General features: G+C 44.8%; 1 protein-coding gene across 1 annotated transcript in view; it reads left to right on the forward strand.

The window, feature by feature from the left end:
• efnb3b (ephrin-B3b) overlaps positions 1-6,885 on the forward strand; it is a 92,802-nt gene extending 85,917 nt beyond the window's left edge. Inside the window, exon 5 of the mRNA XM_026161642.1 lies at positions 4,048-6,885. Within this exon, the coding sequence (XP_026017427.1) occupies positions 4,048-4,475 (428 nt within the window). The 3' untranslated portion in view covers positions 4,476-6,885. The remainder of the gene's footprint in view (positions 1-4,047) is intronic.
• The last annotated feature ends 7,467 nt before the right edge of the window (positions 6,886-14,352 follow it).

Raw genomic sequence — 14,352 nt, forward strand, 5'->3', positions numbered from 1 at the left:
TCTCTCCTTCTCCCCCCTACTCTCTGTCCCTCTCCTCCTCGTCTCTGCACCCGGCCCTTCGAGCTAAGTGCTGCGGGCGGGGAATGGATGGCTAATAGCTACCTTGGGAGAAGGACAAGAAAAAGTGAGGGAGGAAGAAAGAGGCAAGAGGAGGAAGAGAGACAGAGGGAGAGAGAGCAGCGACGACATTTCAGAGTTATTATTGTCATTAGTTTGGGGGCGAGGGGGGTAGTGTGCACCGTAGTTCTGTCTAGAAAGAATGAGAGACTGAGTGAAGAGAGAAGAGGAGGCAGGGGAGTGATAGAACGGAGTGGGTAGAAATGGGAGGCACATAAGGAGGAGAAAGAAAAGAATAATTGAAAAGCAAAGAGGAGAGGGGAAGAGAACAAGGAGATGAAAATGGAGAGAGGCAACATTCATGCTTCACCTCAAAGTTATTCAGTGAAGGGGAAAGAACACGATTCACTCTGAGCTGTGTTCATTTCTCCTTCTCTCTCTTTTTTTTCTTTTTTGGGCGAATTTGCGTACTATACCAGATGTGGGAATTGGACCATTCACACATTTCCCAATCACTTGTCCATACCTCATATAGGTGAGAAGTGTATGTGTGAATCAGCAACAATAGTATGCATTGTTTGTGCTAGAATGAGAGCGGCGAAGCACGACGGCGAGGATGATTTAATCGCACACCTAAGAGGGATTTTACACATTTTTGACTTTCAGGCAAGGACATATTAACACGCACTTAACCGCATATCTAAAAATGATTGTTATGACATTCGACACAGCAGTTATGCCAGAATTTCTAATCCTCGTGTGAATACGCTCGAAATCATCTCAGCTAATAATTGGAATACTGTTGCTTATTCACAGTTTCTCATTGTGTTTGCGTGGCTCTCTTGGGATGTAAACAAATAGAAATACATTATTGGGATATGAACAAGAAATGCTCTCTGAATAGATACGAAAGGATTGTTTGGTTTTTTTTCTGTCATCCACAAACTCAACTCACTCGAATCAAAACCATCACTCATTACAGATGTCCGCTGGGGATAAACGTCTATAAATGGATTCCAAGTCAGAGAACAGGAGACTTAAAATCATTATTTTCTAGGTAGTTTGAAGAGGAACCAAATGAATCATGATTCTTGTTGATGCAAAGTGCTGAAATGTTCAAAAGTAAAAAAAAAAAAAAATAATATTTTGTATGTGAAAGTAGTAAGAGGACAACAGCCAGCAACATGTTTGGAAAAAAATGAGGCATAAAAAAACAGGAACAGTTGTGTAACAGTAAACACCTCATGGAGCATCTACCTTGAAAAAAAAGGTTAGTATCATGGTTGGTGTGAAAACAACGATCTAGTTCAGTTATATTTATATAGCATCAAATCACAACAGCAGTCCACTGAGCGCTGATGCTACAATAATGCGTAAAACCCAACAATCAGATGACCCCTTGCGTGTAAGCAATTGGCGACAGCGGGGAGGAAAAACTCCCTTTTAACAGGAAGAAACCTGTAGAGCCAGATTCAAGGAGAGGTAGCCATCTGCCACCACTGGTTGGAGGTGAGGGTGAGGAAGACAGGATAGAAGAGGGGTAAGACTATTTCTAAAGAGATTTAATCATGTGTTGTTTACAATATGAAAACATCCAGAGAAGTTTCTCGGTGCAAAGAACAATGTGGAACGATCATGCTTGTTAGGCATTTAGCGTTAAAAACAGGTGACAGACGAGGCATCGCTGCACCCACGAATGAAAGTTCAAGTACTGTACAAAGGGAAAAATACACCCTCTCTCAGCCTGAGCCCACTTAAGGTGGATTAAGGTGTGGAGAAACTGTGATCTGATCTTTCATATAATATCATATTGTTTGACTGACTTGCAAAACAATATATTCTGTTTCTATTTACATTTAACGCAGCATCCCAACTTTTTCTATTTTATCAAATTTGTTTTGCAAAGCAGAGAGAAGCTAAGACTCACCCATTCCAGTTATTTGCACGAAATAAACAAAATACGAGTAAAGATTCAGATTATAGCTTTGCATTACAGTCCTAATGTGCACCCATCTAAGCCACTGATTACGACAAGGACATGATTTGAATTTCCGCTCCCGTTGCCAAGCCGCAAGCTTTCGCTTTTCCTTTCACCTGCTTTTCTCTTTTTTTGTGGCACCTCAAATTTCCTGATGTGATTCTATACGAAGGGCTCTGGTGCACATCCTCCAAGTACAAATGGATCGAAAGAGACAAATTAATTCTGTTTTTAAAAAAAAAGAAGAGCATTTTATGTGGGGAGCAGCAATGAGATGCCATAATGCATGAGTTACTGCTGCTCTAGGAATTATGTAATTTTGTCACATCCTCTTGAATGTATTCATATAAAAGGTTTCTGATGGAAGCACGCGCTCATTCACACTTTATTTTGACAAAATGCCTGAAATTTGCATTTGTGCGGCAGCCCGGTGGAAACATAACTAAATGTGGCGAGTGTTCGAAAACAGCTCCAAAAATATGTTAAAAAACCGAATATGAGACCAATTACTCCTCTCTGAAATGTGACAGCTGGCTCAGAAGCAAGGATGATACGACACCTTGACCCGTTCTTTCATTTCTGACCTGTTGCGTGTTTCTCTCCGAGGTGGAATCCGCTAATGATATGAAATAGATGGAAACAAAAACGGAAAATAAGGCCTTGGAGTCTGAACTTGTGTGTTTTAGAAAAAAAGAATTAACACAGAAGAAAGGAAGGAGACGTGCAAAAAAAAGGGGAGTGAGAGGTGCAGAAGGAGAGGTGAAGGAAGAGGATATAATAAGGAGAGCAGGTGAGCGGCGGCAGTCATAATGGAGACGGAGAATGAGGGATGTTGGGTTAATGGTGGGAGGAAGAAAGAGGAAGGAGGAGCGGGGAGTGTAATCGACTTCTGGCATTAGTGCTCTGCTCCCAGTCAGTCCAGCGCGGCAGGGGGGCTCGCAGCAGGGGGGAGGAAAGGGGATGAGGTGTGTTTGCTTGGATGTGTACGTCAGTATCGCTTGTGTGTGCGTCTTTGTGTGTGTTTGTGCTGCAAGGTGCTGAGCTCAGAGCAAGGTGGGTCATTACGGCTACAATAACCCGAAGATAGAAAGAACCACGGAGCGAGGGGAGGGCGAGGAAACGGAGGAGACGCCGGAGAGAGACAGACGGGGAGAACAGAGAGGGATGTGTGCCAAGAATAATGATAGACCAATCCAGAGGCCCTATATAGCAAAGACTCACATTACCTGCCTTAACCAGTTCGCACCTCTCATACACATGCCCAGTGCCAAAGCAGCCCTGTTTTTATAAATGCACACGCACACTCGCACACCTCCACACCATCATTCACCTGCTGAGTTCTGACCCGACCTCCCGCGGGCAAGACAGCGAGCTCTGAGGCTGTGAAGATCTTAGGTTTCAGGCGAGACGCGGGGCAGACAGAGGGAGCAACGGGACCCGAGTGTGACAGACAGTTTGATAAACAGACAGACAGATAAAAAAGACAGACGGGCGGGCAGGGAGGCCAGCGGGCAGGCCGAGTGTGTGGTCTGGTGGTGGCAGCGGAGGGGGGAGGATCTCTTCATGTGGCTGGCTGTAATGCTAAGTAAATACAGTTGTTAAGGTTAGGGAAATAGAGTGTATTACCTTGATACACACTGCGGCTCAGCCAGGCTGTCCGCAAGAGTATATACTGCGCAGTACACTCGCACTCACTGCGGACATTCCTCGCTGCTTTATAGGGACTGCTGTCCACTCCATCACATCAATGAAGAGACCACATATAAGCTTCTGTGAGAGTTGCTGCATTCCACTGGTTTATGCCTGCTAGTTTGGGCTGAACCATCGTCATTACTCATGCTATTGTGGTACAGAGCCATAAGGAATGGTATGTTTATTTAAAAGCTCGTGAAAACGCCAAGTTGTGAGAGCAAGCCGTGTTATTGCTCCGGTGCATTGGTCATGATGAATTGTGCGGCGCCGGGGGCAGCTTGTGCTACCGGAAGTAAAGATTGTTCTGTGATTCGTTTCAGGCGGCACGGGGAACTCCAGCCAGCCTCGAGGACCCTTCGGGGAAGAAGGCAGAGGTGAGAACGGGCCTCTCCAACCCTCCAACATCGCTCTCATCGCCGGCGCCGCGGGAGGCTCTGCCTTTCTCCTGCTGGTCACCGCCGTGATCTGCGTCGTGTGCTACAGGAGGCGGCACGCCAAGCACTCGGACACCCACCACCCTCCGCTGTCGCTGTCCTCCCTCACCAGCCCCAAACGGGGAGGCGGTGGGGGCATCACCAGCTCCAACAACAACGGCTCCGAGCCCAGCGACATCATCATCCCTCTGCGGACGTCAGACTCGGCCTACTGCCCGCACTACGAGAAGGTGAGCGGGGACTACGGACACCCTGTCTACATTGTCCAGGAGATGCCGCCTCAGAGCCCAGCCAACATCTACTACAAAGTATGAGGTGGCCTTTGCTCCGGCCAACTGGACGCACCCGCCTCCCTCCACCCGTTACCGACCAATCCCTCCTCCCCACATCCCTGCTCCAAATGAAGCCACAGCAAAGCTATCCATCACAGCTCCAACCCTGATCCCCTCAATACTGCCAGTATTGCCCCTCCGACCCCCCCACACCCCCAACTCACTACCCTGTGAGCCTGCACCCCTGGCCACAGTTGTGTTTCTAGCCGAGTAAGCCTCCCCACCCCATTCTCACACAACCAAGTGTGTGTAAAGGGCAATGTCGTAACCGTGCATAGCCTTTGTTAACAAGGCCCTCGCGAATAGGCAATAGGCTCTGACTGCCCCCCCTTCTTGTTAACTCAGAGCTAAATGAGCCCCCCTACACATGCTGAATTGAAGAGTCCTCCCCTAAACGCCAGTGTGCATGTGCAGCACACACTGTTTTTTTTTTTTTAACGGGGTAGGGACCTGCCGTTGGGAAATGTGATGTTTTGAAGAAGGAAAAAGGAGAACGCAAAGGACAAGAACAGCAAGAAAAACTACTCCCCTGACCCCCACTTAGCACCGCAGAACTCCATCAGCCAATCAGAGTCCGGCCCCTACCACTAACTCAATAATAGGATGCTAGTTTGTATGTGTTTGTTTCTCCTGAGAAAACGCGGGGGGAAGAGGGGGGCCTCGGACTCGCCCGATCAGCACCGTCCGAGCGGCGGTCACATGACCGAGCCAGGGCCTCTACGCAAGGTCTGACCAATCGGTGACTCTCAGAATCTTGTATATTTTAATAATGCGTGTGACTGTGAGAGCGAGCTACGAACTCGGTCAATAATCATGGCGGTGCTGCTGCTCCACATTAGACGTGTGCGTGCAGTTAGTGTGCTTCAAGTACGGCAAGTTTGCATATGCGCGCGTGGGGTTTAGTCTGTGTGCGTGTGTGTGCGTGCGCACGCTTTGTGCGAGGGTGACTGTGCGAATGCGTGCGTTCTTTAGACTTGTCTTAAATACCAAAACACAAAATAGTGAGCGAATATCAAAAAAGTGAGATTTTTTATCGCTATTGACACTTATAGATTATATATATGAATATCCAGTAAATAATTTCTAGATGTTTTTTTTCCGTTTTCTATTGTTTTGTTTTACCCACTCTGTTTAAACTACACTTCTGTTGCTAGACATCTTTTTTTGTTTTTATCTATTTTTCTTTTTCACAACTTAGAATGACCTTGTTTACCCTCCACCCACCCCCACCTCCCCTTTGTTTATTAATTTAATCCCTTTTTTGTTTTTTGTTTAATTTTTCCGGTGAACAGAGGTCGTTTCTCTCTTCCCTCTCTCATTCACTCCCTCCCTCCTTCCTCCACCTCTCCCCCCTTCCCTCTAGGGTCTCTGAACTCTGTGTATATTTTTATAGCTCCTTGTACTATGCCGTAGTTTTGAAGTTTAGACCTCGTTTGTGGAAGTGTTGAGGTAGAACCATCTATGAAAGTTTTTTCTTTTCCTTTCAAATGTTTTTTATTTTTTTCGGAAGCGAAAAGAAGTTAGGGGTGGGGATGGTGGGGAAGAAGAATAAAGGAAGAACAGGGGTGAGAGAGAGAGAGAGAGAGAGAGAGAGAGGAGAGCTGCCTGGGGTGGAGGAGAAAAGCGGCGTCTGAATGCAGAAGCTTAAAAAAAAAAGGAAGCTAGTGGGGAGGGAGGGAGGGAAAGACTGAAGGAATTGCACACTTAAGAAAAAGAGGCTGAGGGGAGAAGAGGACGGGAGAGGCAGGAGCGCGAGATGAAGGATCCCGAGGAAAGGAGGGATGGAAGAGTGGCCGGTGAAGCAAAGAAACCTCTTCTTTAAATGGAGAGTCTCCCGTATGGAGGTGACGGACCTACAGCCAAAAATGGATTTTTTTGGAGGAGTTGAACTCTTAACCACGACAAAGAGAGATCTCATCACACACACACCCCCACACACACAAACACACACGCCTACTGTGACTCGCATTTTGGATTTGTTCCTTTTTTCTGCCAAAATTTGTGTTGAAATGCATCTCTGTGTATCACACACGCTCACGCGCACACACACACACACACACGCAAAAGAAAATCCCGCTTCTCTCTGACACACTCTGACGCCCTCCCAACACAACCTAACGCAAATTTCACACCTTTTAATGACTGTCACAAATGCCTCTTGATTGCATTGAATGGCATACATTGTCTCTCACACCCGCTTGCACTCCCAACACACACACTTGCACACACACACACACACACACACACACACACGCTCAACAAAAATGCTGATTACTTTCATATGACTCTGTGTTTCTGTGATTAAGACTGACCCAACGGACACGGGAGGGATGAACAGAGCGACTGTGTGTGTTTTCTCCTCCTCTGCTTTTAGATGCTCCCACGCTTTCACAAACACACACATACACACTCACACTGTCTCTCTCTCTCTCTCTCGCGCACAAACACACTAGTGCCGAGCACCTCGACCTCAGAGGGCAATAACATCGCTGTGTTCAGAGGTGCAATGTGTTCACATGTGCATACTAATAAAGCTATTTTGTGTTGCTCAAACATGCTTATGGCTTATGTGTAAACTGGATGGCAGTGGAGAGCTTTTTTCAAACACACATACACACACATACACGCAAAGCCTCCAATGCTGTAGCCATGTTTTTCTGTGTGAAGCCAGTGTTTAATCTGGACCTTCTGACATTTCTCAGCCGTGTTTTTGTACCTGACGTCATACAATGAGATACGTTTCAAGCTTAAGTGTCACACTCGTCTTAAACTGACTTTGTTGGGCACACGATGATGTTCGGATATGTTTCGTTTTTTCGTTTTTTGTTTTTTTTTTAACCCAGTGGAGGAGTTTGTATTTGACTGTATGAAAATTGATGACAAAGATGAAATGACTCAAGTTCTTCTTTTTGTACAACTGCCAACATGTGCTGTGTTTTTCTTTATGTACGCTGTTAAGTCAATGTCTGTTTAAAGTTGAAACATGCTCAGAATACCTAAAAGTATCCTCCAAGCCAAATGAAGTGTCTGTTACTCTCCCTTCAGCAGCTTCTGCGACTCATTGTTTTATTTTTTTTGTGTCCACGAGGGCGGGGCGGGGGGGGGGGGGGAAGTAAACTTTGCGGACTTTCACGCCGTCGACTCCGACGAGGAAGCCGCTGGCCTGTTTTCAGCCCGCTGCGCTCCCTCTCCCGCTCCCTCTCAGCAGAATGTCAAGTATCTTTTGGACTTTTTCCTTCTTCTCCTTTTTTTTTTATTATTATTGTTTGGGTTTCATGTCGATGTTATTTCAAAGTTGTGTCTCTGGCTCTCACCGTTTGTGTTTGACTGGTCGACTCGACGTGTTGGCTTTTTCTAAAAAAAAAAAAAAAACAGGAGATAAAAAACAACATGGACACAGTCGCCATTGGTTGTTTTGAAAAGAGAAAGAAGAAAACACTGTTTCTATGGAACCGGGGGGAAAATAATAATAATAATAATAATTAAAAAAATAAGCAGCCACTGCTTAGCTCCCTCACCTCTCCGCTGGTGAAAGTGTACGTGTGTGTGTGTGTGTGTGTAAATGTGTGTGAGTATGTGTGTTTCTTTGTGCCAATAGCCAGCGAGCGGAGGCCACGGAGCAAAGGTGGCTCATATGTGACGTGTTGAGACTTTGTATTTGGGACACCTCCATGTGAGAAGGGGTTTTTTTTTGTGTGTGCGTGTCCTTTCCTCCTCCTCTTCTTCTCTCCTCCTTTGCCCTCCTTGTCTTACTCATCACAGCGACCCCTGAGCCCCGCTCCCTGTTCTTCCACATTCCCCTCGCCTCCACCCCCCCCCCCCCCCCCCCCCCCCCCCCCCCCTCCAACACACCTCTAAAGAGAGGAAAAAACTAGTACATTCCTGGTTTGGAAAAAAAAAAGATTGAATAAAAAAAACAAACAAAAATGTTTAAGCACCACTCTTTTTGTCCCGTTGTGTGATTCATTATTGTGTGGGGGTCTGGCTGAGAGCTTTTGTTCTGCCTGTGTGTGTGTGTGTGTGTGTGTGTGTGAGAGAGAGAGTTCCTGAGGCCTGCTAACCCTGCCTGTAATAGAAGGTCTGTCCTCTTATCTCTGCTCTGGGCTCGTTTCAGCAGGGGCTCTTTCACTGCCTCTGCTAATAACACACACACACACACACACACACACACACACGCGCGTTCTCCCATCGGTGTTATCAACAAGTTATCAAACCCAGCTTCGTTGGTGTTGAGCGTTGCTTGGCAACGTATTGACAGAGCTGATTTCATTCTCCATCACCCCTCTCTATACCCCTCTTCCTCCTCCTCCTCTATTTCCCCCTGGCTCCTTCTAGCCCCGTGGAACATTTCTATAGCAACTGTTAGCGTCTTTCTCTCTTGTACAAAATTCACTTCATCCGGATGTGGGTTTGTGTCAGTGTGTGCGTTTTAAAGCCCCTACAGGGCTCGATGTGCCACCAGGGTGGCCTAAGTCTAGGTGACCAGGCAGCTGCCTTTGCCCTTTGATCTGTGATGTGTGTGAGTAGATTACAAGCAATCCCCCCCCCCACACACACACAGGCTGAGCCCACCTACACAAACACAACCTCACTGTCACACACTGGCATTGATCTTGAAAGACACTTGTCATTGCCTCTGCCATGACAACCTGTCAGCGTAACTGAGGCCAAGTACAAAGGAGGTTTGGCAAGAAGTAAACATTCAGTTGGGGGCAATCTGCTAAGACTTCTTATCGATGGCACAGCTGCAGTCAGCACCGCATTTTGTCACTTTCACTTCGCTCCGTTCATATGCAGTCCAGCAGGTAGTAATCTTATAAACCTTGAGGATATACGCAAATGGTGTTTACTGGGACTGATAAACAGAATTTTGAAGTGTTTTCAAATGAGACCTGGTTCAGCAGTTTCAGTGTTTTTTTTCTTTCCTTTTTTTAAATCTCTAAAATCCCTGTCGTAGCACATTTTAGCAGTAAGTCAGTGTTTTAGTAGGCCGCGCTGCATAATACCTGAACACTATGACAGAAGAATGATGCTCTTACAAATAACCTATGATGGGGATTTCACTTATGCTGATAAACCAAACTGTTACAGTCACCTTTCTAAGATTGCCAGGGTACCTCTTAGACCAGAACAACTTAAAGGAGTGTCTAGCTTAACCTGCTGAGGGAGGCTGCTGCCATCAGTGATAGCCATAGTGTCCACAACCATGTTCAGATACATGTCAAAGTAACATCCAGGACCCGATGATGATTATCCAATACACCTGCCAGTGTAATGTTGTGGCTGACTGGACTATGTTGCCTGATTTCACCTCAGCGCAGGAACCAGACAACCTTTTTAAACACAGGTTTGATCTACTTGTTAGGAAGAGCTCAACTCAGAGCAATGCTGTCTAAGAGGCCACGGTAAGTGAATACACCAGTGTGAGGGTTTATCGAACCAATTTGTACTTGAAATCAATTACGGAACATACAAAACCTAACAAGAGAGACAGAGTTGCTATTTTATCTACTGTAAGTGACCATAAGCAAGTTTAGTTCACTGTGGGGACACAATGAGAATATAGCAGGGGCAGGAGAAACTCATGTTACTCTAGTTATTTGTTAAAAATGACATTGAGAATTTAAAAAAGATATATTTAGAGTATACTGTAGGGACACGCTGCTCTGTTTGAAGCGTCATAGCAAGATGTTACTTAGAGCTTAGACCACTTATATATACCACATGTAGCACCATTACAGCTGTGCTGTTATGTTGCTATAGCCTTAAAATCAGAAATTATGCCGGTGGTTTAGTCGATTAGTTCCACATGTAGACTTCGTGGATGGTTAGTAGGTATTTCTCATCTGAAGGAACCGACCAGGAAATGGCTAACACTAAAGAACACAGCGGCTGCCAACATATTGCTAACTTTAATGCCAAACCAGTAGTAATAGCGCTCCGTGAATAGCTTACTGTTGTTGCTAATGCAGGGGAAACCAGCAGCAATATTCTCTTCAAAGAGGAACTAATGCTAATCTAATGGCTGTTAAGCTGTAATGAGTTTGCTCGCTTCTTTCCAGTCTGGTTTAAAGGAAGCCTGTTTAGACTATCGAGACTGCTATGGTCTCCTTATCATTACATGCTCATCATTACTCCTGCTAATCTGTTCTGCTCAATGCACACACAGATGAATATTAATGCCATGGAGGATGATAGCCGTGTGCGTGTGTCCTGCATGAACACACACAGACAGATGCAGACAGGCACAAAAAGTTCGAACGACTCAGGCGCGCGTACAGAAACGGCGAACACGCGCAGTCTTGCTTGCACTCCGTGTGTTGCCAAGTGAGACAGCTGAGCCTCCTCTTCGGCTCCGTGCAGGGAAGAAAGCTGCAAGCGTCGCACACACAGAAACACACAAGCCTCCTTGCCTGGCACTTTATCACAGCAGCAGAAGGAAGGAAAGAGAAAAGAATCAGTTTTAAGTGAAATCAATAGAGAGATAATCCCCTAAATTAGATTTTGAAAAGCTTCGCTGCTGATGCACAACTTAAAACCCAAGGATTGGCCCACTTGACTTACCAACGAAACAATCCTCGAGTAAGACGCATTTACCATGGGAATGAGTGAAGGTCAAGGATAAGAGTAGAGTCGGAGAGAAGTGGGGATAGAGAAATACTTTAAATCAAAGGAATATACCGAGGAATCTGCATACCAAATCAGGGTAAAAAAAAAAAGTGCTGTGATTACAATGTCACTGTGATTAATGTAGTGTAGCACCTTAGCACCCGGAGGAGGAGAGCTGCACAGAGTGCAGGGATGGTTTGCACCTGACAGACCCGAAATGTCACGTCATGATTAGAAAAGAGACGAAGGGTTAAAAGGTCAAGCTGTTTGATTGGATGCAAAAGCTTTTCTCTGTGTGGCCTGATCTGGAGGCGGATAGAAAGCTCCAGTGGAGAGTAATTAAACCTCAGCCGAAGAGGAATTATCAGTAGAAAATCCATGATTTTACAGTACTGATGCCGGCAGTTTCTCCTCGGTGCCTCGGGATTCCTCGCAGTGCCCCTCTCCCTCCTTCCACAGCTCTCTGTCAGACTCAGTCTCGCTCCCCTTTTGCCACCTGAATCCCACTCATCTTTTGTCCCCCCCCCCGTCTGCCCCTACCTCCTCCTATCTTTCACTTTCTATAACATTCCCGGCGTCTCAGAGTGAGAAAAATGTTACAGTTAATAACAGGCCTGATGACAAGTGCAGCTGCAATCTGCAAATGCAGAGCTGATGGAAAGAATGAGAGAGGGAAGCAGGGAAACGGTTAGAAAATAGCTTGGTTGCACAGTGGGGGGACGTGTTGTACACATTATGTGTTTGGCTGGAGGATATAACAGCATTAATTTCAGATGATTAACTTGTTAATATTCCTGAGTGGATAGAGCCACTGCAGCCTTTGTTGTCGCAGACGAGCTAAAGTTTTGTAATGCCTCTGCTTGTCACGCAAACAGCTCCCCCGATGTCCCCCACCACCTCCGCTACAGACACACACCATTATGCATACACACAACCGAAGGCCGCAGGAAATAAAGTAGGTTGTGTTCAATTAAAAAAGCTTTGCCTCTAAATTTGATCCCCAGCTGCTTTAGAAGGATCCCATCATTATGTCTGAATACTTATTATTTTTCTCTCTCCGTGCAAATTGTTTTAAGACAAGCGTAATCTTCTGTTCTGCAGAGTAATGGTATCAAAGTGACAGTTTGGTAAACATCTCGCATGAGCAGCAATTGTCCAGTTATAATTTGCGGGTACTCAGCATGGTATGCTTGTCAAGCTTAGTATTCCTTTGATGTGCACGAGGCTGTAGTAAGAAAGCTACGAAAAGGATTGGATTACTTCCAAATTTTACTTTGAAAGAGTGAAAAAAATAAGAATGGCAACACTTGAAAAGCATCCATACTACATCCATAAACTGCAAATCTCTGTGGCCTTTAGCGTTTCCTCCTGTTGGTATCTTACCGGTCAGAATCCCTACCGTATTTTCGGACCACAAGGCGAACCAGATTATAAAATGTATTAAGGCGAAACAAAACAGTCAGATAAGTCAGACTTTACTCCACTAATACCTCTTGCTTCCTCCACTTCTGTACCATTGATTCATTAATGCTGAATTCTCTCGCAACTGCTCTATTCCCATGTTGTTGCAGTATATTAATGACTAACCTTGTATTGTGGATGGATTATCTCAGTTGTTCTCCTGACTGAATTGGTCCATTTACAGCATCCTGCATTTGTCTCTAACCATCAGGAATCCTCAGGTTAACTTTTTATCGAGTGGAAAAAAGTTAGCATTCGTCCTCCAACTTCACTGTTTATGTTATGCTAACATAGCTGTGTCGCTAGCAATCACGTAGCACATCATTATATACCAGCTAGCCAAACTTCAGTAACCCTACAAACGTCACTGTTGTTTAGTTTTCTGTCTTCATTTATTTTGGAAATTATAGCAGAGCTGTACGTCTTAATTTTTTCAGAACTCTCTCAGTCAGAACATGCTATATCATGTTTAGGTGGAAACTAGCGAGCTAACTTTCTGCTAACTTGAGAATTTAGACAGCTTTTAACTCTCAGTGATGCTGCAGTGTTCGTTTGACTTTGGAACCTGAAGCAGAGTTTGGACCCAGATTACTCCACGAGGCTCCTGACTACAGTAGCTGTAAACAATCCATCAAGTCACTCCTCTCATCTCCACACTCCAACCTTTCCTTCTCTCTCTCACTACATCCGAACATGCCTTCCCCCTCTTTTTTTGTCTTCACTAGGGAGGTGCACATCAACATAAGGACTCATGAATGCCAGCTGGAAATTGCTGGAAATAAATTGCTGAAGCTGTTGGAATGGAAGTGAGGAAATCCACAAAAACTATAAAATGTTTACCCCTGAAAAAAACACGACAACAAAAAAAAAAGTCCCAGCATTTTATCTGTTTCTACCGGCTGGCATTGAATATAAAACACAGGGACACAACCACAAGGTAATTAATACGTCACACACAACTATAAATGCCAGCAACGATGTTGGTCTCTTTCATAGCCTCTACAAAGGTTCACTGCAGAAGTCTAGAAGAGGCTCAACAGTAGAACAGTTGCTGGTCAACAGCACCAGCATCATTGTTAACTTGATTTGGCCCTTCCTGAAGCAACCCATTTATCTGGGTTTGACACTAAGAGTACACTGGCTTGTGAACCCCTAGTGGTTGGATTCAGCCCACTGTGGCTTTGTTAAACACTTCCTTTTGTCTACCTTCATGAAAGTGTTAGTTTTTGTTAAAATCCTTCTTTATAACTGTAATCTGTACTGAAAGCCTAATCAGCTTCCTAACTCTCCAAAGTAACATTAAACTGCTGTTTTTTTTATTTGATTGCAACAAATGATAGTAATTCACAATGCCCTCTTTAAATGAGTTTCATATCTTTAAAAGGGAGACATTACTGATTGTGTTTTGATTCAACAAAGATACTGTAAAAGTGCCTCACAAATGTGACTTAGAGGCTTTTATGCACATACACTCGCACAAGAACAATACACCATTCTAGCAAAGCAACACACTGTAAGCAAATACATTCCACTCTTTCATCTAGACACTCAGAGCAGACAAACACCACAGAAACCGCATTCTCAAAGAAATTCCGATCTCGAAAAACAGACCTTTCATACTGGTGAATCACGGCCAAAGTTTATTTCCTAAACACCTTTCCGTTGTTTCATCTTCTGCTTTCTATATTTCAGCAGTCTTATTCCTATATTTCAATTCAAATAAAACTACTGGCATTTGAAGTTCAGGGCAAAACTGAAGAAATGCCCTCGATGTCTGACAAAGAAGCTG

This window comes from Astatotilapia calliptera, chromosome 3 (genome assembly GCF_900246225.1).
Source record: "Astatotilapia calliptera chromosome 3, fAstCal1.2, whole genome shotgun sequence".
NCBI lineage: Eukaryota > Metazoa > Chordata > Actinopteri > Cichliformes > Cichlidae > Astatotilapia > Astatotilapia calliptera.